The 27,631-nt window shown below is 41.2% G+C and overlaps 1 protein-coding gene across 4 annotated transcripts in view; it reads left to right on the forward strand.

Annotated features, from left to right (window-relative positions):
* Positions 1 to 27,631, forward strand: part of kcnq5b (potassium voltage-gated channel, KQT-like subfamily, member 5b) — a 96,629-nt gene that overhangs the window by 49,547 nt on the left and 19,451 nt on the right. For all 4 annotated transcript variants that reach the window (XM_026359218.1, XM_026359219.1, XM_026359215.1 and 1 more), the window contains exons 2-6: positions 18,370 to 18,469; positions 20,684 to 20,810; positions 23,959 to 24,134; positions 25,603 to 25,728; positions 26,548 to 26,658. In XM_026359218.1, the coding sequence (XP_026215003.1) occupies positions 18,370 to 18,469; positions 20,684 to 20,810; positions 23,959 to 24,134; positions 25,603 to 25,728; positions 26,548 to 26,658 (640 nt within the window). The remainder of the gene's footprint in view (positions 1 to 18,369; positions 18,470 to 20,683; positions 20,811 to 23,958; positions 24,135 to 25,602; positions 25,729 to 26,547; positions 26,659 to 27,631) is intronic.

The following is a 27,631-nucleotide window of genomic DNA, read 5'->3' on the forward strand; positions in this document are numbered from 1 at the left end:
TTTTTAGTGTGTAATAATGTAGCACATAGTTTCAATGAACAGCATTTACTGTAGCTCAAAATCTCTGATGCTGTGACTCATTTTCTTTTGAGTGACACTGGTGTCCCAGATATGGTTTTGTCCGTTTTAACCAGGAAACCTGACTAAAATGCTCACATGTATGTGTAGTAGAGAGTAATGCTGGCAAACTGTGAGCCTACCAGCAGACTAACACCAGTGTGTTTTCTAGCTGGTAATTTGATAATGTGATTTTGAGGCAATTGTTTCCAGATGTTAACTCTCTTACAGTTGTACTGCAGTGTGTGAACTGCCAACAGAGGCCCGGGCCAAAGAGCTACTGGTTAGATACAGGTGCTTTAATACCTACAGCTACAGCAAAAACATCAGAGGTCAAAGGGGAGAGGTCAGAGGTGAGAGGAATGATATTTTTCTGTGCATGTCGCTTACAATCTACTGTCTAATCTACTATCTTAAACTAGGCGCTGGCTAACAGCTAAGCCAGGACACAAATAAAAAAAAGGACTCAGAACATGAATGAGGCAGGATGGAAACATGGAGCTCACAACCAGCCACAATGGAATTTATTTTAGAGATGAGGATATTTTAACTCTCCACTCTCCAACAGTTTCTGCTGGCGCTCTGCAGTGACAATCAATATCCAATCTCTAAAAGTGAGAATGGCTTGGGCTGGTCATACTCCAACTTTCTGTGCCTGTCGCCCATTTTACGCTGCATGAAGGTGAAAATTGTAATGACACGAGCATATCAGACTAAGTACTGTAAATCTTTACATGACACGACATATTACGCCGTTTTTTGCTGACAGTTGCAGCCACTTTTACCCTCAGGCACACACACATATACAGAGCCCTGAGCCTGACAGGTTAAACAGCCAATCAGTGGGAGTAATTAAGCATAATAAGTGGCCTTCAGACAAATCGAAATCCCCGTCTGTGTGATTTCAAAGTGCAGCAGGGAATTAACAGGGACACGAAGGCAACAAGGAAAAATAAGAAATGAAAGTGTTTGTGTCAGTGATACTCGGTCTCTGGACAAACACCAGCGGAGTTACTTTTCTAATAGATGCATTAAGGGTGATGGAAGAGAGCCAGTCTTTTCTGGCCCGAGACCTTTCACATCTGTCAAAGCACTGTGGGCAAATCCATTTGTTCTCTCCACTCCTTTATTTTCGATGCCCACTTTGTGCAAACCGGCTTTATCGCTCTGCGTTAGGTAAAAACAACTATTGGTAATTGTTTTATTCAAAGTACATTTTTATCCCTGATACCCGTGAACGTGAAACTGAAGACGAGAAATGATCCACATGGAGCTGTTGTGGCACCTGTTACTGCTTCCTGTTACATAACTGGCAATTCAGACATGGGTGGAAAAAAAAGTGTCTTTTTATTCATATTGTTCTTGTGCAAATATGTCTGTGAACACTGCTGTCAAATGTCTGCTTTGAGGGCTGTTTGGCTTTGAAACTGAGTGCTAGTTGAATGGATGTTGGATTCTTAATTTGAGGTCAATGATACAGGAGATGGGATTGTAAATGTCATTGTCACCAGAACAAAAGAAGGAGCTGGAGGCCTTTTCCAAATGAATCACCACCATAACACCATTTTGTTTCCTCTGTCTTTGTTGGGCTCCTCTCTGGTGATGTTTGAAATGTCTGCTGGGCTTCCATTAACCAGATGCACCCTACTATACAAGTCATCCTAAAGTGGTTCATCCTTTTTTTCCTCTTTGATTGTGATTAAATTAATCAAAAACCCTCTGAAGACAGTTTTCTTCCGTGGTTTTGTTAGACCTAGCACTCAATTCAGTATCACCTGGAGGGAGATGCTGAACTGAACACAACAGCCTGAAAGAGAACAGGAATCTCCACCTTACTGTGGACAGAGAACAGGAGAAGAACAACCTGTTAAGATGTTTTTTTTTATTACTCACACTTTTCTTGGGAAGTACATTTTATTCTTCTTCTTTTCAAAATAAATTTCCTTCCAAGAAAAACGCTTTATAACATTAAACATGAGAAAGCTCATCTTACTGGGCTAAGTGCCACTCACAATAAACACCATCAGACAAAGTTTACAGATATGTCCAGGTAGACGATTATGATCCTTCATCATCTCTTCATTCAGACACGACGACAGATCCTGGACTTAAATAGTACAGCCAGTACACATTTCTCCACAGACACCACTTTCAATTATTGATTATGGATTATTTGAAAAGCTTTGAGTGCCCAGCAGCTTCGTGGGAAGAGCTTGGACACCTCCAGAGGTTTGTAAGAGTACATGTTACGTATGTTGACCGGAGACACATCTTTGTGCCAGCAGGGCCAGATGTTGTCATATGTGTATGTGCACTTGGACATACCATAATAATTCGCATATTATCGGTGCTAATGTGCGGGAGCACAAAATATGTTTTGTGTTCAGTACATATTTGCATATACAGCAGCATAGAAGCGTCGTGCTCATCCACACTCGCTATTGTTGCAGCAGTTTTTGGAAGCTGGCATCTCCGTCCTGAATCTCGCCTACAGAGCTCTGACTGGCTCAGTTGTTGTTTTGAACCGAATAAAAAGCCTTCAATAAGCAAAACGGATGGGATCTGTTGGCAGTAATTCAGAGGTCTGGAGTAAGTGTATGGCTGAATAATTCGATGAGTATGAACATAATGTGAATCATACTCTGTTGCCTCAACTACCACTAGATTTCAACACCGTAGTGTTGTGGTTGAGGATTGTATGCCAGCTTTTTTCTGCAGGCCCACCTTATTAAGCTAAGTTATGATGGTTTTGATTTTTCACAATCTGTGTGTGTCCTAATAAGACATAAATAGAAGAAGACAGTTGTTGCTTTCTTAATAATGGTAAATCTCTGCAGAGTCCATGGAGATCCAGTAAATCCAGCAGAGTGTTTTCATTGTCCCTGAAGGGCTGCGTGACCTTTTCCAGCTAAGCTGCAGTCGTAGATTTAAACGCTCCTGTACACAGTGAAGTACAACAGAATAAGGACAACCCTGACAGTCACTTAAACAGCACAGGAGCACATTTCTGTTCACTCAGTGCTTAATGTCACAGCTTTAAACACCCTGTGTGAATTCAAATACTGCATGTCTAAGTGTGAACATGTGCAGGTTTTTCACTTGCATATGTCTCTTCTTTGTTGCATCTGTGTCGCTGTTTAACTCTAGGTTTTATTTATTGTTATTAATATTTTTTTTTTTCTGTACAGTGTATTTGCAGCACTAGCCCCAGCAGCTGTCAAAGCAGGCAACATTCGCACCAGGCATTATTCATTCTTAATTCATATGTTTGGCTTTTAAAAATATTTCAGCTGAGAAGCGAACATCTGCCAGAATCTGTTTGGAAATGGTTTATTTGGTTGCATCAGCTGTGTTCATTCAAATCATTTTAGAGTATAATGTGCAATTCCCTGCTGGGGTGTGTGTGTGTGTATGTGTGTGTATGTGTGTGAGAGAGAGATGGAGAGAGAGAGAGAGAGACATTGAGGGAGAGAAGCTTTGCTTGGCGTTCTGGGCTCGATAACTCCTCACTGACGTGAAGCATCCAGCCAGAGCTCACTTGATTATGATGCGATTATTTAATTGGGTGAAGATGTGGAAAGTGAATTATGTGTGTATCTCATGCTATGCCACTAATGGATGGAAAATACCTCCATCTCCGACCTCATCCTCCCCACACCCTTAACCCGAAAACTTCTCAGAATTTCCAACTTGTGCATTCTAAAGTGAATAGATTTAGCATCTCAGATTTATATCATCTTTCCATTTGGCTTTGCAGCTTGAGCCCAGTTATAATTTACTGTGAGGTTGTTATCGTTACTCTAACAAAAACAGCCAACCGGCTCCTGTATTTCTGTGTTTTATCATCCTGACCCTGTGAATGCCCCTCATTTAAAAATGTCCCCTGGTTATTAAAAACCAGTCTGACACCATAAACGTTCTCATCGTACAGCCTTTCAGCACATTTGTCTGTCTCTCCGAAATATTAGAGCACCCTTTTATAGGTTTTTGAATTTCTGTTTTACTCCGCAGTGGCTTGAAGTTCAAATTACCTTGAACAGAAAAGTCAACAATTTTTCCAGAAAACAGGGAGCGTGATTATGTGCCACCTCAATTATTGTTTCCACAAAAACCAAGCAGCTCTCTTGAGTTGCACGCATCGCTCTGAAGCGTACCCACTCTGTGAAAACGGCATAACAAATCCCTTTAACAGAAACACTGAAGAGCCGCCAAAGAATGTGCTGTTCACCACTCTGCGACTGCACAGGAAGTGTACTGCTTTTCCACAGAAAATGGGTTTACCATGAGCAGTGGCATGCAATCAGGTGCATGTGTTTTATTGGCCGTTGGTCAGCATCAGAGCGGACTCGGGCTCCCATCAGTTATTCTTTTCATCATCTCAGGAGAAAGTAGCTCGCGGAATTAGCTACTTTTGTTTTTGGACCTAGAGGTCACTAACAGTCGGACAGCCATCCCTTCATTACTTTGCTGAAGCTTCCCTCCTCTTTGTTTTGGCTGCCTTTTCACCTATTTTGTTTGTTGAAATCGCTTTTAGTCACCTAATTCCTTCTTCATGAACTGAGGGCAAAGAGATGAACCAAGAGCTGGATCTCATCTCGTCATACTGAGACTTAATAATGTAAATCTCCAGCCTGATATTACAGCTAAGTGCTGAATATGCTTTGGAAAGCCACTGTGCTTCTTCGTGAGCAGTGATTGGTAATGAAAAGGCCTACGCATACAATTTACAAGGGCCCACACAATGTAATGAAATAATGAGAGAACTATAGGAAACACTCCCAAGTCCCTCATTGTGAGGTTTCCTCAGTAATTGTGTTTTATCATCTCTGTATGCAGCAAAAACATAAAGAGAGAAACAGTGTTTATGGTGACGTGAGTGGAAATGTGCTGATTTGTACTTGTACCTCAACACTTGCTTAATGAACAGTGTGTGTCAGTGTAATACAAGTGATGACTCAGTGTGTGTGTGTGTGTCTGTGTGTGTGTGTGTGTGTGTGTGTGTGTGTGTGTGTCTGTGTGTGCAGAACATCCCATATATTTGAGGAAGAACTAGTGTAAGTTGTCATTTGGGGAAACAAAATGTAGCTGATGGCGCCATTGTTGACAAAAAGACAAATGTGAGGCAAAAGATGAAGCCCTTGACTTGTGTCAACTGCAGTGGAAGCTTTGTGTTCTGCTGCAGCAGCAGTTGTAAAAAATGACTCTCTGCACTGACAGCCCATCTGAAATCTGAAATCTAATTTCTCTCATTCACACCGCTTGCAAGCTTGTCATATATATATATATATATATATAAATGGCCCGCTGCATATGAAATGCTATAACCCAATTAAGTACAAACTACTGTATAATATTAATGTTTTTATCAACTGTATTGTCAGTCTAAAGACTATCAAGCTGAAGAGCTCAACACATTGCAGCTGAAAAAAAAAGAAAAGAAAACCACCACTACTACTATTGTTAATATTTTTTTGTATAGTATTTTTTTGTCAATGCTTCCTGTGAAATCAGAATCACGGAGCAGCAGTGGCAGTGGGGCAGAGATACAGTATTTGCTTCTAATTGCTCTGTTAATCGGTCAGAGAATTTCAATGATTACTCTTCAGAGAAGCGGAGCAGTTGGTAGTAGAGCATAGTGGAGTATGGAGATGGCACACTGGGCGGGGCAGCCTGAAAGGATGGATTTTGAGACTCAAGCTTTAATACAAGGCATGTTCACTTTCAAAATAATGCTGCAGGTGTTAAGAGCATGGCGTGGCTCTGTGAGGCTGTGTTAAGGCACCGTGGGTGTATAACGTTCACCCTGTTCAAATGATTATATTTAAAGAATTTGCATGAAATATAACATGTAATATAATATAGCAAACAACACAGGCTTTGCTGAGGCTGATGGGAAAATCGCTATTTTGTAATATAATTAGTTCCCCGATCAAATTAATTACATTTTTTGCCAGTTTTATTATTTTTAATACTTAATTTAATATAAACAAACTAGCAAAACTCAGGATCATAAAAGCTGTGATGGTTCATCATCTAGCAACCATCTAGGAATATCTTTAATAAATCTTGTACCTAAAAAGCTGGAAGTGATACGCAGCAGTACAAGTTTTCTCTACTGTCCTGTCTGCCAGTCACATATCTTAAGAAAAGATTTGATCATATTTGCTCCAACAGACACAACTTGTTCAGTGTTTTGTGTTCAAATAGGATAAAACAACGCAATGCGTGTACTGCATGTTAAGTGAAAATAACATGTGATTGTGATTTTTCCCAACTTATGGTCTACCTGCAGACAGGTCTTGATAGTGTCCCACTTTCCCATGTTTCACACTAACAGGATGAGAGACCATACTGTACATGGTGGCGAGCTGCTATTGTGAGACACCTGATGATGAGATTACAGCTGGGTGGGCTAGTGTTGTTCTCAGTGAAGACAGATGTTTATCATGTTAAAGCTATAAGAACTGAACCACATACATGATATAAGATGTTGTTGATTGAGGGAGATGCTTACTCTCCATGATTTTCCTTGTTACATCAGATATCTGCTGAGAGTCACTAAGTCCTACTTGTAGTTCTCTGTATGTTTTATGATAGCTTGTCAGCATTGGAGATAGGGACTCTCTTTCCCCTGCAGGTCATTTATTATGTCATATGGGGCCAGTCATCACCAACTTTTCACATTTTTAGAGATTACTCCTAGTCTACTACTAAAGAACTGAAAAGGATTTAAGTTAGATAATTTAGATAGTATTTCCAAGACAGCTATGACATATTTTATATTGACAGGCAGGTTATGATACACTTTATCATCAGATATCTTCATCTGTCTGTTGACGGTAATGTTTCTGCACTCAAAGACAGTGGAGGATTATTCCATGTTGGGAACATTTAAAGTATCATCTTATGATCAGAGCTATGTTGATAGAGATATGTCTTTATCTTGGCTCGGTGCACACAACATCTACTGTGGTGGTGAAGTGCCTAAAACTAACCATTTACCATAGCATTGTGACATCATTAAAGGATTTGTAAGATAAAGTTGTTTGACTCGAAGAACCTGTTCATTAAACGCCCACTAAACCAGGATTTTGTGAATGGATCTGTCATTTCCCATGCTAACTTCTATGATAACTAACTTGTCTAACACGTGGAGGCAGGATTTTAATTTTCTCTGTTCTTGGAGCTTGTCCAGCCTTGCTTGCGGCTTCGTTCTCCTCTGGGAAACACTAGTGTGCTTTGCCTTGTGGATGGATCTTCAGATATTCCCATATATTTGCAGTTAATTACTCAGGCCTCCAAGCAGTTTTTTCTCTGCTTGCTGGTTTGTTTATTATAATAAACTGCACATGCATATACGCGCATACATGCTGTAGAGGAATTATTACCAGCAAGCTTTTAAGGCCAACGTCATGACTACGTCACATTGTTAGCCAGAGGCAAAACATCACCATCATTACAGAAAATATCGTCTTGCTGTTTTGCTGGGCACCAGAATCAAAAGTGAAATAGCTTTAACTTGAAGCTTTAGCTCAAACCATTAGTTTTAGCTGCTGCTCATTAAAAAAAGTGAAGACAACTGCAGTTAAACAAAACTGGACTGAGGCAACTGTCAATAATGCACTTTTTATTGTTTGTAACGCACATTTCATATCAGGTTAGGTAAAATATTATCTGTGGTAGTTTTGGGTACAGGAATGTGTCATTTCTAATCATGTCTTCCTCTATTGATGCATTGTAAACAAAACACAAATGATAACTTGTTATGTGCAAGTTATGAAAAGCCTGAAATCAAACTGACTATTTCCCCAAGTGAGAAAGGAATATCATAAATATATATATATATATAGTACATATATATAGTTAAAAGCAATGGTCTTATGTTTACCTGTGTGCCTTTGGTATGTCATAGAGGAAAATGTTTAGCTGTTGTTTGTTCTACAAAGACCACCTGGACAAATTTGTTGGTACAACTAGAAAAAATCATAAGTAATTCGATTATAGTGAGATTCCAATTCATTTGTTATTATATAGTTCACATGTCTTCAATCTTGCAATCAGTCATTCAGTCTATTTAAATGGAAAAAATGAGTCACCCTTCTGTTTATCACTATGTGCACCACACCGAACATCACCAGAAAAAGCAAAGGAGAGTGCTGAGAGGAGATCAGAAAGAAAATTAAAGGGAAACATTAAAACAGCCACAAGATCATCTCCAAGACGCTTGATGTCCCAGTAACTACAGTTGCAAATATTTGAACAAATTTAGGGTCATAGGAGAGCACGTCCATGGGACCGTGTCCAAATCCCTGGACGTGGCCACAGAAGAAAAACTGAAGCCTGACTGGAGAGAAGGATAATGCAGTTGGTAGACAAAGATCCAAGGACAAGATCCAAGATTCAGGGTGCGTACAGTGAAATTTGAAGACCATCAAGCAATCCTGGAGCAAAACATACTGCCTAGTGTCAGAAAGGGCTGCCTGAGTCACAGGTCAAAGTTCCTCCAACAGGATAATGTTGTTATTCACCATCTATTGTTGGCTGAATGGGAAGAACAAAAGCAAGACCTCACATTATGATCCAGGACTGTGACTTTGTACAGTATTTAAACTACATCAATTAGCCTTAATAAGCTACTTTTCTTACATTACATAACTATAGTAGTTCAACATGGACACATGGCTGAATTCAAAAAGAGCTTAGATGCAAAGCAAAGTCCTCAAACCAGAAGTAAAAGTAACATTAGCATTGGCAAGCAATGAAACCTTTGGATGAAACTTGTTCAAGTCCTTCACTACAACTGATTGCCATTTTTAAAAACCCTTTTAATTACAACCTCAATGGCAAACAGAACATTGATATTGGACATTTCTGCAGAAGCCCTGGATTATGTTCAGCGGTAGCGAGTAAACACGGGCAGATACTTCACTGACCACTGCAGAACACGCAATGCGAGGCTCTCGTTTTACCGCTGTAATGTGAGCACGCCTTTAGGGTTAGAGAAAGATTTTGGAATGTTTTCACATCCTGAACTCTACAACCTTTTTTTCTGCCTTGCTACATATAAGGAACGCACTGAAGGGAAATAAACGCATCATATATAATATTGTTTGTAAGTTCGTTGACGTAGTTCTCTGTGGCAGACACAACTGATTACATTCAAATACCAACCTCAAGCATCAGTTACCACCAAAGAAAATAAGCAAAATGGAACTGAAGATTGAAAAGAAAGATTGGCTGTTGATTGAAAAGCTGTCGTCACAACGTATATATATCAGTATTTGATTAATAATTCAGCTGCGGGACGGCCGCACAGGCCATTTTAATACTCTCAGTCATCAGCTCCGTTCTCCGTTATCACCCAAATTTAGTCTGCATGAAGATGGATGCAAGACGTCAGCCCATCGACCAGCTGACTCCTGCACTCTTGATTAATGGGGGTCCGTGCTATATTGAGGTCACAGGGGGTTGCCTGAACTGATATCACAGTGAATGAAATTGCTGAACAGCTTTTAGCTCTGCTGATCTCTTCTCTACTCTAGTTGGAAAGTGGTGTGTTCAGTGGTTTACCTCCAGGAGAGTGTTTTTTTGATTTAGTTTAAAGCTCTAAACGTTGAAGCACAGGCCCAGTGTGTCTTGATGACCTTCTTTTTAAGCGCCGACCACTTCTGCTGAAACTCTTCTGATCTAAATTTCGCTGACCTTTAGAGAGCCCCGTTTTCCGCAGCACCGTCCTGAATGAACTGAGACCACTAACTTTATTTTTTCCCGCTCTGCTGATTCATCTTCCACACATTCAGTTGGTTTATTTATCTATGACTTTGACCTTTGAGTTGGTGGCTGGGCACACTACAGGCGAGTGTGGGCGTGGTGGTTCATGTGGTTGTTGGTCAGAGCACCATCTGGACAGCTTTATTCAAGACATGATGGTATCAGTTTTCCAAACTCTGTGGGGTTAGTCCAGGACGCCACTTCACTCCTCTTCTATGTCCATCTCTGATTACAGTGTGACAATGAGAGCTCTGTGTGTCTTTGCCACTCCCCGACCTGTGTGAATCTATGTCTGGGGGCCTCATTATCCTCTCACCTGGAGCCATTAATACTTGTTTGCCTAGAGGGAAATTGGAGGTAGAAATGGGGCAGTGCCCGAAGGTCCAACTATTGATCCGTCACTGGCTGGAGAAAGTAGACAAATAGTGTTGATCGATGGAGAGAGAAACTGAAAAGTGGGACACTGCGGAACTAAGCACATCAAAGCCGTGCAGATCAGACTGTACAGGAAAGTTGCTGTGGACATTTTCAACTGGGGAATAAGATCGATAGGTTTGCAAATGACACAAATCAATCCCTGACAATGTCTGTTTTGGACAATATCCTCTCCCTTAAGGGGCATAATGGGAGCTGTGTGACAGAAATACTCAAATTAAAGTAGTGAGGATTAATTATCATCCCAGTCTTGTCCTGAAGGCTCTTTTTTAACTAAACTAAAATAAACTATCACCTTTGTCTCTGTTGGCAGCAGGATTTGTTGATTGTGATGCATCGGAGACTGGGTAATGGAACAAAGGAAATATTTATAATATTATATTATAATAATGGGAAGATACTAATTCTCAGCGAATGAATTATTGGTAGACATCAAACATCTGTCAGTTCATGTGATCACACCATCAACATAGTCCCTCAGAACCTACTGTAGATCCACCGCAGCCCTGTTCATGCTGGAAATGCTCTTTCAAGAGAACGACATTAGTTTCAGCTTGTTGCCTAACACACTAAGATGCTGCCCATCAAGACACCCAATATTTGTTTCGCTCCAGCACGAGTTTATGTGAAGTATTAACTGTGATTTGAAGTTGCCAAGCCCGTCTTACATCTAGATGTGATAGCAAGTCTTTACAAAGCAAGCAGGTTCCTTTTACACCACTAATGCACGCTGTCATAGCCAACAGTGATAAAAATATAATTTAACATCAGACAATTTGATATTTTATAGCAGTCAGCAGTACCCAACATTTGCTGATGCCACCTGATGTGAGGATCAGCTATTTTATGGGCAATTTAACATGAACATGAGGAGCCAGGGACAGAATGACTGACCCTGCAATCAGCCAATGACCCATTCTACTTGCTGCCCCAACCACATGTAATTGTAAATTGAATATGTTTAACTTTTGGATAGGCGGTCAGGTAAAACCCTGTGACCTTGGACTATGGAAACTTACATTACGTACATATGAATACTATATTAACAGAATATTAATATCTTTTTTAAGGCAATATTTCAATTGGGATTTAAATCACACACATTTTCTATGACTGAAAAACTGTCAGTCATGAAAAGATCAGCACTAAGGATGTGAGGCTAATGTGTGCTAATAAGATCTTAATTGGTAACACACAACTTGTTAATCTGACTGACTAAAACTGCACAATGCCAGTTTTGATAATAACATAGAATAGTAAAGAAATGAGAAGTGTTTAAGGTCCAGTTTGCAGTTTTACCACCGTACAGTACATGGAGGGAGAGTCACAATCCAGCCGAGCTCCAACCACAGTGGGAGTTTGTGCAGTCGGGGTCTGGCTCCTTGATGAAGTCAGGCTTGTTTGGTTCCCCTCTTTTACTTTCCGTTACAAGCCATCCTACGGCTCTGCTGATGGAGTTTTAATTTGCACCTCTTTACGTGTCTCGACATCACAGAACAGGACACATTAAACTGGAGTAAGGCTGCTTTACGCGTCTGCACACTTGTGGCTTTATACATCTGTATCTCTCAGCCTTTTCTAACAAGCATGTTACAGGCCCTCAGCTCTCCATTTCACTTTTACTGCAGTTTTCACTGAATTTTCATTGTGGTCTCTTAGATGTGTTCAAATAAAGGATGAGTGTGAACTAGCTGTGCACCGTGGGTGTTCTCTGTGGTTTTATCTCCTTGTTGCTCTTTTTCATTTTGCTTTTGTAATAGCATTGGGATTATGTTTGTGCCCCTACGATGGCTCCTCTTGTTTTCCTCTATAGTTTCTTTTTTTGGACTTGAGCTGTGTTATCTCTGTCCAGCTGTGAAGCTAACTCTATCTCCTGTGCTCCCAAGCTGGCATTATAGGATGCTGCATGCTGTTCACCTCCTTTTCGCACTAATTACCTTTTTGTGGGCACAGTAGGAAATGAGGTAAGATGACGGAGTAATTTGTTCTACATTATGATACTAGTTAGAGCTACATGCGAATGTTTAAGATATTTAAATTAGTGTAAAGTGTAAAGCATTCCCCATATTGTTGACTGCAGTTTGACAGCAAGCTAAACCTGCAGCACAACTTTAAGAGTAATGCTATCGTTTCTTCATCTTCATGTTCACTGTCTTGCCGGGAGGTGGATGCACTGCTGACAGTAGTGTGATGTCTCTGTGTTCAGCAGACTAACTGGACATGTGATTTACTTATTCTACACCAGCAGTCTGGAGGAAGTACCTGGTTGTCCAGTGTGTGAAGGCTAAACAAGGCTAAAGTTAAGTTGCTGATGGTCAGCACCTTTGCTAGATTTGGCTTGACTAAGATGTAAAATACACAGTGGTAAATGGTCTGCACATACTGTATAAACCTTTTGTACACAAACCTCATTCACTCCAGATGCTTCTGCTGCCGGGCCTGGCAACTGTCTGCCTGCCACAAGAGCCACAGTCCTCAATGTAAAATAATGTATTCATCTGGTTGTTTGTGTAATTCTCACCTGTGGTAACACACAAAGCTGTAGTGACATCCCCAGACAGAGAGGAGCAAATTAAACTTATCACAGCCAAACTCTCCCGGTAGTCCTTCTACATTCTTCAAGTGATGCCGGATCCTGTAAGGAGAGGTAGACTCGTCATACGGTGGCAATGTGAAGAGCATTGTCTCATGGATATAATGGAATAAAAAATTTGTGTACTTCCCAAAACATTCAGAGCTTCATACTGTAGGTTCAGGCTACAGTATGAAGCATCTGTACAGAGGCCAAACACAAAAAACAATTAGATAATCTGACTTTCTCTGTCTGCAGAGCAGGGGAAGAGCAAAAACGGGAAAAAGTGGAAATTTGGGCAATCAACAAGATTCCTGTCATCTGTTCACTCTGCAATCTGTTCCCAACAGTATTTGAAACCTTCCATTGTGGTGGACAGAGTTTCATTTAAATGCCCTTTCCTTATCCCAAACATAAACAGCATGGCGGGACCACCACAAAATCGCACGTCACTGAAAATGTGATATTCCAGTGAAAGTCTGGTAAACTGTGCTGGTACACTCCACTTGATGTTGTGTGAATGCTCAGCTTACCCACAGATCAGACTGTCCTGCATTATTTTCCCTGTGCTGTGTGTTTCCTATGTTATCGAAACAGTCGTATTTCTAAACTCTTTGCACAGCGAATGAAGCCGGGGGGGGGGGGCTCCTCATAAACAGCTCACTGTATCAATAGTCACACGTCATAAAAAATCCTCGTCCCCGCTGCCTTTTTGAGACAACTTTGCAAGTTCATTTACACTCAACTAATCCCCTGAACACATTCTCCTCTCTCTTTTCATGTTGCTCTCAGACTGAAAAGCCAAACATCAGCGTAAGGTGGAAGGAGAGAGACACAATGCCCACCCTACCGCTGCTTCTTGACAAAATACAGAGTGCATCCCTGGCTCAGCCTTTCAAAGAGCCCAGGTGCATTATGGAAAATTATTCTGTCATCTTCGGGTCTCTTAGCGTCCGTCCTCTGAGATTTACAGTCACACTCCCCGCCCCCGGCTCACTGTCGGCACGGTGGCTTTTTACATGTAAGCGGCTGGCGAGACCTTGTGCAGAGCACATGCATGCACGCTCTGTTTGCAGATTTAGAGTGGTTGTGCATATGCATATGGGACTGCGCTGAAAGGCAGGGAATGTAATTGCAGTATTTAAACAGTCAGAGGTGTGTGACATGTTCCCAAGGTCTACTCCTCCCCACGTGTAAGCCAGAAATGTTAGAAGAATTTTAGAACTGTGTAGAGGAATGTAAATCTGTGACTTGCCAGGAGGGATCAGAGGTCATAGTCTTATAAGGGTAGTTAAGCTAAGACGGCCAGCGATGATGTTTTACTTTACTTCTCCTTGGCTTTGATGTTGTGCTTCCCTTGTACCTCACTTGTAAGTGGCTTTGGACAAACGCATCTGTCAAATGACTAAATGTAAAATGTTTTGTGGAAGACGTTGTGAGGGAGTCTCCTCTGACGGCTGTGTTGATGAACTTTGGAGATTAATGTTTTATCTCTTAGCTAAGTAGCTTTAACACATTTCAAATCAATTTAAAAGTCTGAGGGCCCTGAACCTGAAACTTAAAGCTTACAGCATGCATTCTAAGGATTTATGTACACATTTCAGCTGTCAACAACATAATGCATCTGTTGCTAACACCACAGACACCTTTATGACAAGAGTTACACTCGCTTTGTGTCCTCGTCTCCTCATGAATTCACTAAAAGTGAAAATAGGGTCGATGTTTATGACTGGTGCACTATAGTTATGTCAAAGCATGCAAGTAAACGGACCCTCACCAAGCAATAAACTCTAACCGGTATTTAGTGTGTCCGGTTTCTGTATCCGTGACATCGATTTCATCACCCATGAGGGTCAGGAAGGGCTCTTTACGGGTCTGCATGTGCATCCCAAAAATGTGTGTGTGGCATTCATTTCAATGGTCTCGACACCGCTCTGTGAGGAACGTGTTATGACAGAGGGCAAGCTGCTACTATGTACCTGCCTTTAATTGAAACTATCTAGCCAATCAGAAGTGATAATTTTCTGTGTCAGTAATTAGTTCTTGTGAAGTAGCTACACATGCTGTTCACTTCAATACATTCAGCGCTGCCATGTGTGAACATGTCTATGAAGGTGTACACACGTGCAGTGTAGGTACAGATTTATGGGAGGGCAAAGGCTGCTGTGGGTTGGCCTAAGCACCAGTGATACAGGAGCTGTGGCCAAAGGCATCGTGGGATCAGGTATCACAGGAGCACTTGGAGGGAAACAACTTCCAACTCTTTGCCAACTCAGATCAACTGATCAGATTTTTGTGGTCAGACGTCGTGGAGACTGTAATGTAATGACTGAATGTTCATCCCACCCATGCCTAACAGTCTTGTGAACTTGACAACTTCCAGCTGATTTGTTTGGTCTTTTAAATGGCTTTAAACTTTCCAGGTGCAGTTTGATTGGCATCTGCCAGTACACACATTATGTTATTTGTGCTCTTTGTACAGTAAATGAATATGTAGTCATTTCTGCAATATTCAAACACTGCTATCAGTGTCATGTAGCATGTGCAGATGTATGGTGGAACACAGACACAGTTGAGCTTAAGGGTAGATGAAGCAGCTTCATGGTGGCACTTCATCTGTGCCTGCACTAAGCCTTAATGATAACTCAGCCAAAATCTGGAGCAGGAGCAGATTTTGGTTTTCAGGACCATGGACAGCATCAGAGGACATTAAATGTCATGTGAGGGAGATCTTCATTTGAAATCAAGAAACCTGAGGAGGCCAGTTAAAAGACTGACTGCACAGGATCCTAGCAACAGTAAACTGTCATTGTTAGTAGTTCAACTGTTCATTTAGTTAAATAAATTAATGGCAAATAAACATTTGAATAATTCAGTATAAATAAATACAAATGCTGCTATTTGTAACTCCACAATTTATGAGACAGTTGGTCTTTGAAGACATACAGTCCCCCTCATGCCTCATACATAGGAGCAAGACTGAAAGCCAAATGATGCAGCTGCCTCATCTCTAGTGTTTTGTGTGTGTTTTTGATTGTTTGACATTCTAACAAGACAAGTTAACAGTCACTTCTAAAAAATAAAGAGGTTCTGATATTAACAAATCATCCCCCCACTGCCTTTCAGCACTGGCCCAGAGGCCACCAGGGTCCTGTGGCTCCCATCTTGTGTAACCGCTGTGCACAGGAAACACAGAGGATCACAGAGGTGTTGTCTGCCTGCTTTCATCCACCAGTCAAATTTGAAATGAACACAGATGATAGGCTATAACGTGCTGGTGCTGTGTGTGCACGCCAGACATTTGACTTGCACCTCCTTGTCCAGACAAATCAGTTCAATCAGAACGGCACTTATCACTTGTTCACTGGTTCTGGGTCTCTTTCTGTTTAAATGTGAGTGTGTTTGTGTGTAGGGAGGGTACATTTGAAAAAAAAAAAGGTGAGTGGGTGGAAGGACAGTTGTCTCTATGCTGTTAATGTGATCGTGCGTATTTGTGTCTCTTCGCATGTGCATGTGTAAGCCATCTTAATTTTCAGCTGCTGCTGTTTTGAAGGTTAAGCGCTGTCGTTCTGCTCAAGTGCAGAGCGACACGCTCCACGTGAATTGAGCCAACTGTGAGCGCCGGGCATCATAACACGTGGGGACCAAGGCCAGCTAAGACCACTAGGTTTTAGGGATTAATTAGTAAACTTCGCTGCGTGCGTAAAGATGCTGTCAGGGCGCTTTTTAGTAGTTCTCTATCCCCTTTTAAAAGTAAATATATTCAAAATGGAAACACAAGTTGGGCTATAGATGAAGGGAATTGATTGTCACTCTGTAATTTTCGGTCTGACAACCTTGCAAGTGCGAGAGGCGTAGGTGTGCCAGTGACAAGGAGCTTGCTTTTCATCTGACAGCACTACAATGCTTGTCACTAGATGTTTTTCCTCCAATCAAAATCATATTATTCAAATCTTTAGAAATGTCAACAGAGCAAACCTCAAACTTTTGATACTTTGTGCTTTTATTTCTCTCAGAACCTCCAGCAGCTCTGTGAGTCATGTGATGGAGCAGGAGGAGAACCAGTGGGTCAGGAAATAATGACATAGCCATCCTCGCGGCCCTGGAAAATTTTGACCTCCATTTGGGCTCTGATGATGTCAGTGAGGGCCTGACTGGGGTCAGGACAGCACAGTCCTGTACTGTACTGTACTGTACTGTAGGCTATGGGACAGTGACCCATTCTGCACACCCACCATTTTCACACAGGCACTATTCAAACACTAGATGTAATCCTTATGACTCCGTTTTAAAGTATGAAAGACATCCTTTCAGCTCTGTGATTATCTGGGGTCAGTTTGGCACCAAGAGGCTGATCGTTAGGAGTCCCCTGTCTCTGCTTCTCTGCAGCTGTGAACATGAGGGGAGCCAATGTCGTATTGTCAGTTATTCCATTTTTGCAAGCAGAAAGGTCACATTCAAACAGGCCAGATTGCACAAAGGGTCGAGAAATAGAGCAACAGGAAAGATTGTTCTGTTCTAGCTTTATGATGGTAAAGTAGCTGCAAAAGCTGCCGACACAGTGGTTTCTTATTACTGCATATCAGCTGGCTAATGTATTTTAAATAAGAGATTATCATTTATTTCATGATATCTCATTTTTATTCTAGTTTCAGCTGTCAATCATTTAATATTTAATATTTAGTCATATCAGCCTAAAATGTTTTCACACTCATGGAGATGAAATGCTCAGGTGGTAGAGCAGTCACCTGCGAACCCCTGGGTGAGTGGTTGGATTCCCGGTTCCTCTTGGCTACTTGCTGAGGTGTCCTTGCACAAGACACCAAAACTCCGTAGTAGCGCCGACACAGTCTGGCAGCTGTCCAATCACAATTTCCCCAAGGGGATGAATAAAGTCATTATATTCATTATTATTGTTAAACTGTCTAATGAAGTTGTATCCACTACTAACTCACTAATAATACTACTAACCCGCTGCTTGTATTTCAGACAGCAATGTGTTTTTGAAAGAATCATGTGATGGAAATTTTATAAAACCAAACATGTTATGGTTAAGAAGATAAGCTATGGTTTCCTGGCGCAGGGAGCAATAGTCGGTGTGCGGAGCTGGTTGGATGTTGCTCGTTTTCCAATAGCCGCAGTTTCACTGCTTGTTTCTTGCAAATCATGTTGCACAAACAAGCATGATTAACTTAATATCCCAGGAAATTGAATAATAGTCTGCCTCATGGTTCACTGCTGAGGGAAATAAGTTCTGTGACTGCGCTGCCAGGTTGCTTGTGTTCTGCTCCTCCCTCAATGCCAGAATGGATACAATGGTATTTTGCAGAGGAAAATTTACTACACAGACCGGTGGTAATGATGTTTTTGATCTGCTGGTCAGTGTGGTAATTCAGAGGTCACACCATTGTTTCTGTCCTCTGTGATTCCAGATCTGTGTGTGAGTGTGTGTGTGTGTGTGTGTGTGTGTGTGTGTGTGTGTGTGTGTGAGTGTGTACGTTGTACTCATTGTTCTCCATCTCCTATTTGTTTAGGTTCATCTTGGTCTTCAGCTGCCTGGTGCTCTCTGTTTTCTCAACCATCCCATCAGGACCATCCCATCAGGACATCACTGCCTACTGTCTTCTCATTCTGGTAAGAAACAAACAACAAGCTTCCCCTCGTGTGTCACTGTTAAATTGGCCACACCAGTATAATACCCTAAGTTACAAAATCACAGAAATAATACCACTGAAATTCCATGATTCTTGATTCAATATGTCTTTTTTTATTATTCCATTCTAGCAACAGGAGTGGGATGGAGCCTGCAACCAATAAAGAGGCTTTACTGTTATAATATTGTGCCAAAAATGTAAATAAACTCATTTATTATTGCGGCACAGTTTTTCTACTGCTGTTTTTGTCATATTTTCTGAAAAGCTGCAGACACGGTTGACCATGTTTGTCTGATTTATTTATGTTTCTTCTGCACAACATCAATACATTTTTGTTTTCACAATTTTAAGCCACTGTCACTCATTTGGGAACAAAATCTTCTGTATGTCCCCAATGTCAGAATGACTACTAGAGGTGACAGAGCCTTTTCAGTTAGAGCCCCTAAACTCTGGAACAGCTTACCCGAGGATATAAGATCAGCTGACTCAGTAACATCTTTTAAAACTCTCCTTAAAACATACCTCTACCGGCGAGCCTTTTGCGATCTTCTGTAAGCTAAAACAAATCTGTCCTTGGGAAGACTCTCCATTAGATTACAATGTCTTTACGTTGGAACTGGTCTCCCCAAGGACCGATGTGGTAGTTGTTTGTATTATTGTTTTGTTTGTATAGCTGTTTCCTGCTCCCCAACCGGTCGAGGCAGATGGCCGTTTAACTTGAGCCTGGTTCTGCTGGAGGTTTCTTCCCCCAGGGGGAGTTTTTCCTCTCCACTGTTTGCCTAGTGCTTGCTCAAGTTGATCTTGTTGGGCTACATGTGTTTCTTGTCTGTCTTGTGAAGCACTTTGTAACATATGTTTAGAAAAGTGCTCTATACATGTCCCAGTACGTCTCTCTGAAAGGCATCAAAAATCCAAAATAAAATCTGTGAAATTTTGGTTAACATACACTGCAAAGCATCATATGGAAAACTGGATTCAACTGATAATGTTTCATTAACTCAACAGGAATATCACAAGATGTCAAGAATCACACAAAACAGTTTCATACTCTCAAACTTAGTTAACTTACCTTTAAATGACTATTATACTAGTAAATAATCATATTATAAATAAATTTATTGACAGAACGTGTTAACATTTGTTGGTCTGACTGTTTTTTTTTTTTACTTGAAATTATGAGTTTAATAAATAAACGAGTTGAAAAAGTTTTTATGGAAACAAAAATGGGCAGACTTCCCAGCATGGATTGTTAGAGACTTAAAACTCCTCAAAGACTCTTTTTTTTTTTTAGTTTGAAAAAGGACATGATTAATACTGTGTGTTTTTAGTATATTGGATTGTTAATTTGTTTCATTTTGTACTAGGATGGGGATAGTTGGAAAACAAGCAGGACCTTGAGGGGGATGCAAGAATGCAAGAATTAAAAATTATAAAGTAGAAAAGTGTACGAATACAAAAAGAGCAGATTGATTTGAATATAAATGACTTAAAGAAGTGCATGGGATCAAGGACGCCCATAGGATGTATCTCCTGTGGGATATTAAAGTTGGTTTAAACATTTCAACTTTTCCTGCCAGTGCAGGCGATGGAGCAACTGACCAGCCGACAGATTGATTGCTATGTTGCAAGAATGGCTAAAATTACAATAGCAACTGCAAAGAGCGTTCGTTTGTCAGTGACAAACCCAGAAGACCATTAGAGAGCGTCAGACAAACAAATAAATAGGAGAACGTCTAGCTCAGTGACTGATTTGTCTAAGTGTCGACCCTCAAACTGGAAACCTACCTTACTTCAGAAAGGACTGAATAGCACAAGAAGAGACTTTGCTTTTAAAAAAAACTCTTGAAGGTTTGATTAAACATATGTTTTTCAAAAGCCTTGATAAGAGGTCTTTTTTTGTACAGTTGAACATTTAGTGGATACGATTACCCCTGCAGCTGTAGTTTCCATTTTACAAATTACACTGCGCTAATTGCGTCAGTGTTGTTATCTAATGGAAGCGTGTGCATTAACACACAACCGTTCTTAGTCATTATCAGATATAATACTGGATCAACCTGGTGTCCATTTTAATGACAAAAACATTAATGATGTATAATAATATGTGACAGTGAACAGTGTTTGAAGCCTGGAAAAACACATTAGTGTCCTCTGTTACCATGGTTAACACGTTGCTTTTCGTCTTGTTGAACAGGAGTTTGTGATGATCGTGGTGTTTGGATTGGAGTACATCATCCGTATCTGGTCGGCAGGATGCTGCTGTCGCTACAGAGGGTGGCAGGGACGGCTGCGCTTTGCCAGAAAGCCTTTTTGTGTGATAGGTGAGTTTGTGGAGCAGACCCTTTTCTCTTTGTGGCTAGATACATGTATTCCCACCATGAAAAGAATATTTTTCTCCAACAGAAGTACCACTTCGTTTTTCTTCTATGTTCCACTTTTCCGCTGCCTTCTACTTGCCCTCTAGTGGAGCGTGGTTGTTCTCTCTGTGAACGCAATTTGATGTTAGGCATAAGCACAGTTCCACAGCACGCTATTGACCATAGTTTGCCCGTGTCATTTTCAGTTGTGGTCAGAGCTCATAAGAGCAGAGAGCATTTACGTAATGAGGTTGCACTGAGTGCCTTTTATTCTTTCCACTGTTTAGACATGGATCTCTCTGCTCCTTGTTGGAAAGTACAGCAGGGTGCTCAAGGGAGGGACTGCAGCGCTTAGAGGTCACGCAGGGCGCCCTGGGCTCCCGTCGTCACACTTTGTAGCAAGTAGTGCAGTCGGCTAGCACTAAGGGAATGTGGGGAAAACAAAAGGGTGAAAGTAAAGCGAGATGGAGCGAGAGCAAGGCAGGGTGTCGGAGAGCGTGAAAAACAAGAAGCGATGGGATAAAGTGAGGAAATAAAAGGGAACATGAGTTGAACTGAAAGGACCTGAGCAGTAGAGATGGAGGTGATGGAGGGAAACATGATGACCAGCCCCCGTGTCATTTATTTGTGACCTTTACAGCCACGAACCTGATTAATAAATCATTTAGTTTCCCGTGTTCTTGCATCTTGCAGAGAGAAACCCTATCACTGTGTTTGTTCACATCTCTTTATAAACCCTCTTACACTATGATTGAATCTGTATAAAATTATAGAGTATGGAAATATAATTTTCTTACAGTGCAGTTATACAGATATATTTGTTGAAATAATATCTGGCATCTATTACAGTGTTTTGATGTCAGCTACACTAATCAACGTCCTATGACAAGCTAAAAGCTAATTGTGGCAAAAAAAAACAAAATGCTCGTGATATCGAATAATATTATTTGTTGTCTTACTGTTTTCAGACACATTCATTATCTTTGCTGACGACCTCATATCAGTTCTACACTCTTTATTTTACCATTTGAACAATAATGTTCCATAATGAGTCACTTACATTAAAATTACAGGAGTAAACATATAGTTTGAACTCCAGCTGAATGTTCATTTGAAATGCTTTTTTTCTGTTCTGTTACCATTGCCACGCATGAATTTGCCCAAAACTTACATTTCGTCAACTCATCTGTAAAGTTGTTCAAACTGATAATTCATATTTTCCTATGTTTTTGCTGGTGGCCCATGCCAGATGGAAACCAGTTTATTTGTGGCAGTGGGGATCCTCAATTACTCGGTATCAAAGATGCATGTTGACAACTTGGCTGGAATAGTACAGAGTCGCATTAGTGCCAAAGTTATTCTCGCCAAGGGAAGCAGTTTACTGCTTCTGTGGAAACTCAGTGTGTTCAAAACATCCTTTCACTTGCAGAATTTTAACCAGTTTGAGCAAAAGCTATTTGAACTCTGTGAATCCATTGAGATGTGTTTCGTACTCTTTACTAATTCTTAACTGGTAGTACGTACTGATCTATGTGTTTATGTTCACGTACAGTGTTCATGTCTAGTTTCTGCTAAATACAACTGTAGGAACAGACTGTACATATATAATTCCCAGAGTCACCTAAATTGACTCGTAGATTAAAGTGGTGTAAGCAGGTGATTTGTCCACTGGAGTCATTTAAAATCCATTAAGACTTCCATCGTACATGGGCGATCTCTGAGGACTGAGGTAGAAACACAGCTATTGACAATCTGACTGAATGACTCGTGCTGCACACAGTTCTCATCAGTCACTGGGGCTCAATCACAAGAAATGTGTGTGTAGATGTCCTGGAATGGTGGTGATGATGATGGAGTGTAGTAACATACACCGTACCCTGTTTATAGTATATTTGTCTGATTTCCTGTACAGAAACAATGGGGCTGTGAGCTGGGAGGTGACTTGGGAAATCAGTGCAACACCAGCAGTGAAAATGAATTGAATTTGATACTGTAGCAATTAGATGGGTCACTCATTTGTTTCACTTCTAAAATGTCTTTATTGTGCTTTGACGTTGTATGTACATATGTCCTAAGATGCATTGTTCAGACATTCAAATAGCTTTATAAAATTGCAATGCATTTTTTCATCACATCTCAAAGTGAAAAAAAAACAAAAAAACAAAGAGCACATGTCCGCATTTGGTTATATATAATACAAATAGCTGAGCAAAAAGTGAAACACAAGAGCTGTAGAGAGATGTCAGATTACAGTCTGTCAGAAAGTGATATTGAAAGTTAATCCAATCCGAATACCTAATTCAATTCAAGAGTACAATTCATGTTCTCTGATTGACTCTGTGGACATGATTCACACAGTCAGAGGCATCTCAGTCAACACTTGGACGGGTTAAATGTTTACCTACCAAAACAACACACATTATATGACACATACATAACCGTGCACACACATTTAACCCTCTGCCAATCACTTCCCTCCAAGTTTTCCCTCTCTGTACCTTCAAAGGGAGGAAAACCCGCTGAAGCTCCAAAAGGGGGCCCCTGCGACTCTTATATCCCGGGTGTTATTAATGTATTTTTAATGGCGCTGCTGCTGACGTTCCCCTCTTCCCACTACGGGTCAACTGGTACAATTTTTATAGCATCAGCCACACTTTGGTCAGCATTTTCTCCCTCAACAATGGGTTCAGTGGAAGGGCAGGAATTGGAGGCACAGTTATATACAGTATGTGGCAAAGCCTTCTGCACGCAGTGAACTATCTAACACTATTCAAGGGTAGGGTTTCACATCGCGTGTCACTAAAATGGAAGCTCTGCAGCAGAGAGATGGGGCAATAAGGGGGGAAAAAGTTATTCCTCAAGTCAGAAGAGCATTAGAGGATGTCTGGTTAATGTTCCACATTAATGGTTCCACATTAACCAGACGCACTTCTACCAGCTCTGGATTTTATTCTAGATACAAACAGAAAGCCTCTGTCTAAAGAATAATAAATAAATAAATAAATAAATAATAAATGCATACGTGGCTTAAATGACCCGACCTCCAACACCATGAAGAACATTGTCATTGTGGTGAACGTGTGTGTGTGTGTGTTTCGTCTCTGACCTGCAGACATCATAGTGCTGATAGCATCGGTGGCGGTGGTGTCAGCGGGCAGCCAGGGCAACATCTTCGCCACCTCGGTCCTGCGGAGCCTGCGCTTCCTGCAGATCCTACGCATGGTACGAATGGACCGAAGGGGAGGCACCTGGAAACTGCTGGGCTCTGTGGTCTACGCTCATAGCAAGGTGGGCAGTGGTGTGAGAGCACAGCTGAACGTATCTGTATGAATACACGTTGTCCTCTAGCCACAACCACCAGGCTGCCTCATGTTCAGTGCACTGTAGACAGCAAATCCGAGGTGAGGCTTGATGTTGTTGTATAGAGGTGTACTGTATTCTCTCCCTTTATGTAAATATGATGCACAAACATTAAGGCAAGAACAATTCAATGACTTGTGTGTCTTAGTTAAAATAGATATAGATGTAATTACTCTGATCTAAACTTAGGTTAAGACAAATTTCCACATAAATGTAGGTAAATGTATTGTGTCCAGTTCAGTTTCATATCACATTTCATACTATGTAATTTAGAGAAGGTGCTGAAAAAGACGTACTGCTTTAGACTGTGAAGTACCAGACTTGGAGGAATTGAAATATTTAGAGCTCTGTCCAGCTCTTACTGTCTGACTTCCTCTCTTCATGTGTCTCTTGCCGTTCTTATCAGTGAACTCGCTTCCATTTGTGCTTCACCTGAATCAGCCCACACCAAGACGCCCACTTATTACTGCTGCCTTAGATGCAAAAGCCACGACAGGTCACTGTTTCTGACATAGCTTTTCTTTACTTCATTCAGAGCTACACATTAGGTCTGGGTAATTCATATCACATTTTCTAAATGAAAAGAACACTTACTGTAAGGCTGCGTGTGTGGTGGAGAAGAGCTCTGCAGTACTCTTCTACTGTTGCACCACTGTACATGATTTATGGGAATTTCTGACTAGTCGATTAGTTCTACTGTACATTCTGGGTGAAAGAAACGCACGCAGAAATAACCAATTATGAAGCAATAGAAATTCTGTTTTCATTGTCACACCCCGCTGATTCAGCCTAAAGCGTTGGCTCATCTAAATTACAAGAACATTTCTTTTCTCACTAACTCTAATGGCTTCCAGCCGCACAAATAGTTTCATTCAATTTGTTCAGGCTTTCAAATATGTGTCTCTGGATTGTCCTGCATCCAGTGGGTGGCAGTGAGCACCAGTCAGATTGAAGGGGGGGGTGAAATGTGTTGACAGAAAGGTGGAGGCTGAGGTGGTGGCTGCTGTGTTTTCATCTTGCACTGTAGTGCAAGCTATTGACTGAGCTGAGGTGGTCATCTGCAGTAAATAGCTCTGTTATGCAGGGGGTTGTCTAGTTTTGGGGTTGTAGACCTAAAACTGAGACCTTGAGCCAGCCCAAAACCCACCTGAACTTTTCTGGTCCTGAGACCAGATGGAAAGTAGCTTGTAGCTAAATCTAAACCAAAGCACGTCACCTCCTGTCTTTGTGTGGGAATATGTTTTTCATACAGGGTCCCTAAAAAATGAATATAACAAAACAACTAATCCTAGAATCTGTGAGCCGTGGTTATTTTTTTGCTCTCCCAGCCTAATTCATCAAAGTGACTGCCCTCTGTGTGTTGACTGAATGTCAGTTTTGAACTCTGCCTCTGCAGGAGCTGGTTACTGCCTGGTACATCGGCTTCTTGGTCCTCATCTTCTCTTCATTCCTCGTCTACCTTGTGGAGAACAAATTCAACAAGGAGTTTGCTACATATGCTGATGCCTTGTGGTGGGGGACGGTGAGTCTGGAGCGATATGTGCTGGATTCAGTAAAAAAGCCTGATTGACATGATGACTTTAACAGCTGCCTGAAAACCTCTGTATCTATTTCAATCTTACATTCTGTGTCTATCTGGTTTCTTGGGCAACCAGGAAACATGGAGTTACACCTTTTTACATACTATGCCTATACTGTTTCTTCTTCAGATAAAGGTGCCTCTCACTGGATGCTAGAAGTCAGCGTCCATGCTAATTTTACACTCTTATTCGCTTTGTCATTGCCTCTCAGCACTGACAGCTCCTCTATAAACATTAGCCCTGCAAGGCTCCATTAACTGTAATTTTCATACTGGCTCAAAAAATCATAATAGTACCAAATGGCTGCAGCTGGCTTTGTCAGGCATGGCAGTCAGAGCCTGAATGAAAGATAATCCACTGAGTGATCAGTCTGCTGAAAAAGAGGCATAGATGGATAGATGGATATGTGTCTAGAAAAAAAAAATAAAACAGGCGGACAGAGAGAGAAGTGAAGGCGAGCAAGACGCTTCACACAGTGCCAGTTCCAGTTCACAGCCGGCTTCATTTGCTATGTGCACACGCTGCTTTAAATGCTACTTTTCAGCCTTTTGGTAAAAGGCTCTATTCAGTGGTCATATTTTGATGTGCTAAGTACCATCACAAGGATTCATTATCACTTTTAACTCTGTTACATCTTTAATGAAAGCATCACTCAGTGGCTCCTCCAGACATTTCAGTCTTCTCTACCGTCAATCAAAGGTGTACAATTTAAAAAATGGCCTCTCTCAAATCATGTTTACAGTGCATGTTTGTGTTGACAGATCACCCTGACCACCATTGGCTATGGGGACAAGACACCAAAGACGTGGACAGGACGGATGCTGTCCGCTGGGTTTGCCCTCCTGGGCATCTCCTTCTTCGCCTTGCCAGCGGTAAGTCGGAACTCTTAAAGTGATTACTTTCACTTTTTGATGTCCGCAGAGCAAGAGCTTTGATTCATCCCCTCCTGAGAGAGCAGCCAGCGTATTTACACAGCAAGACTTCTATCATTTATCTTAATAAGTGGGGCTTATATTCAGTAGCAGGCGGTGAGGTTATGCTGAAGAGGGTTTTAACTGAGTGAAAATGTTAACTGATGAGGTTTTTACACCATTACACTGATCATAGATCTGGTAAATGCACCAGCAAAAAGCATGAAACCAGAACACTGTGCACTGTAAACATGGATATGAACAGTGTAAGTTCTACATATTCAATATTTGCAGTATCAGGAATGAAATGGATTCAACGTGTTAGTTCAGCTTTCAGTGCACACAGTGGGTTCTGGAGACTGTTTGTTTACAATGAAACTCCACAGAGCGTCTTTAATGTCCGATTAATCAGTTCAAAGTAGAAATCACAGACACTCTGGCAAATCTTCTCTCAGATGATTCTCACAGAGTCGGAAGAAAGAAGCAGAGAGAAAGATTTCCAGTATGTGGGTCGGAAATTCAGGATAATAAACTGATTTCTTGCTGAGAGTGAGATGAGAAGATGGATGCTGCGCTCGTGTCTGTGCCAGCCACGGAGCTGGAGCCAGGAGGTGATTGGCTTGGCTTAGCAGGACGTGAAGCTAATCACCTGGAAGCGAGAGGGGACGGTTAGCCTGGCTCTCTACCCACACTTCTACCTTTCACTAATTAACATGTTGCATCTCATCTGTTTAATCCAGACACAAGCAGAAACGTAAAACCAGTTGTTTGTGGTTTTAGAAGCTGTGGAACAACTGTTTTTGTGTTGCCGACTGTTTCTGTCTGTTGCCTGGCGATCTCAAGGTGACGATAAGGCTCAAGGACGTCACCACTACTTCCTTTTTGTTTTGTTTTTAACTCAGCTGCTATGATTCTGCAACAAACATGCACAGTG

Source organism: Anabas testudineus, chromosome 1 (assembly GCF_900324465.2).
Source record: "Anabas testudineus chromosome 1, fAnaTes1.2, whole genome shotgun sequence".
Taxonomy (NCBI): Eukaryota; Metazoa; Chordata; class Actinopteri; order Anabantiformes; family Anabantidae; genus Anabas; species Anabas testudineus.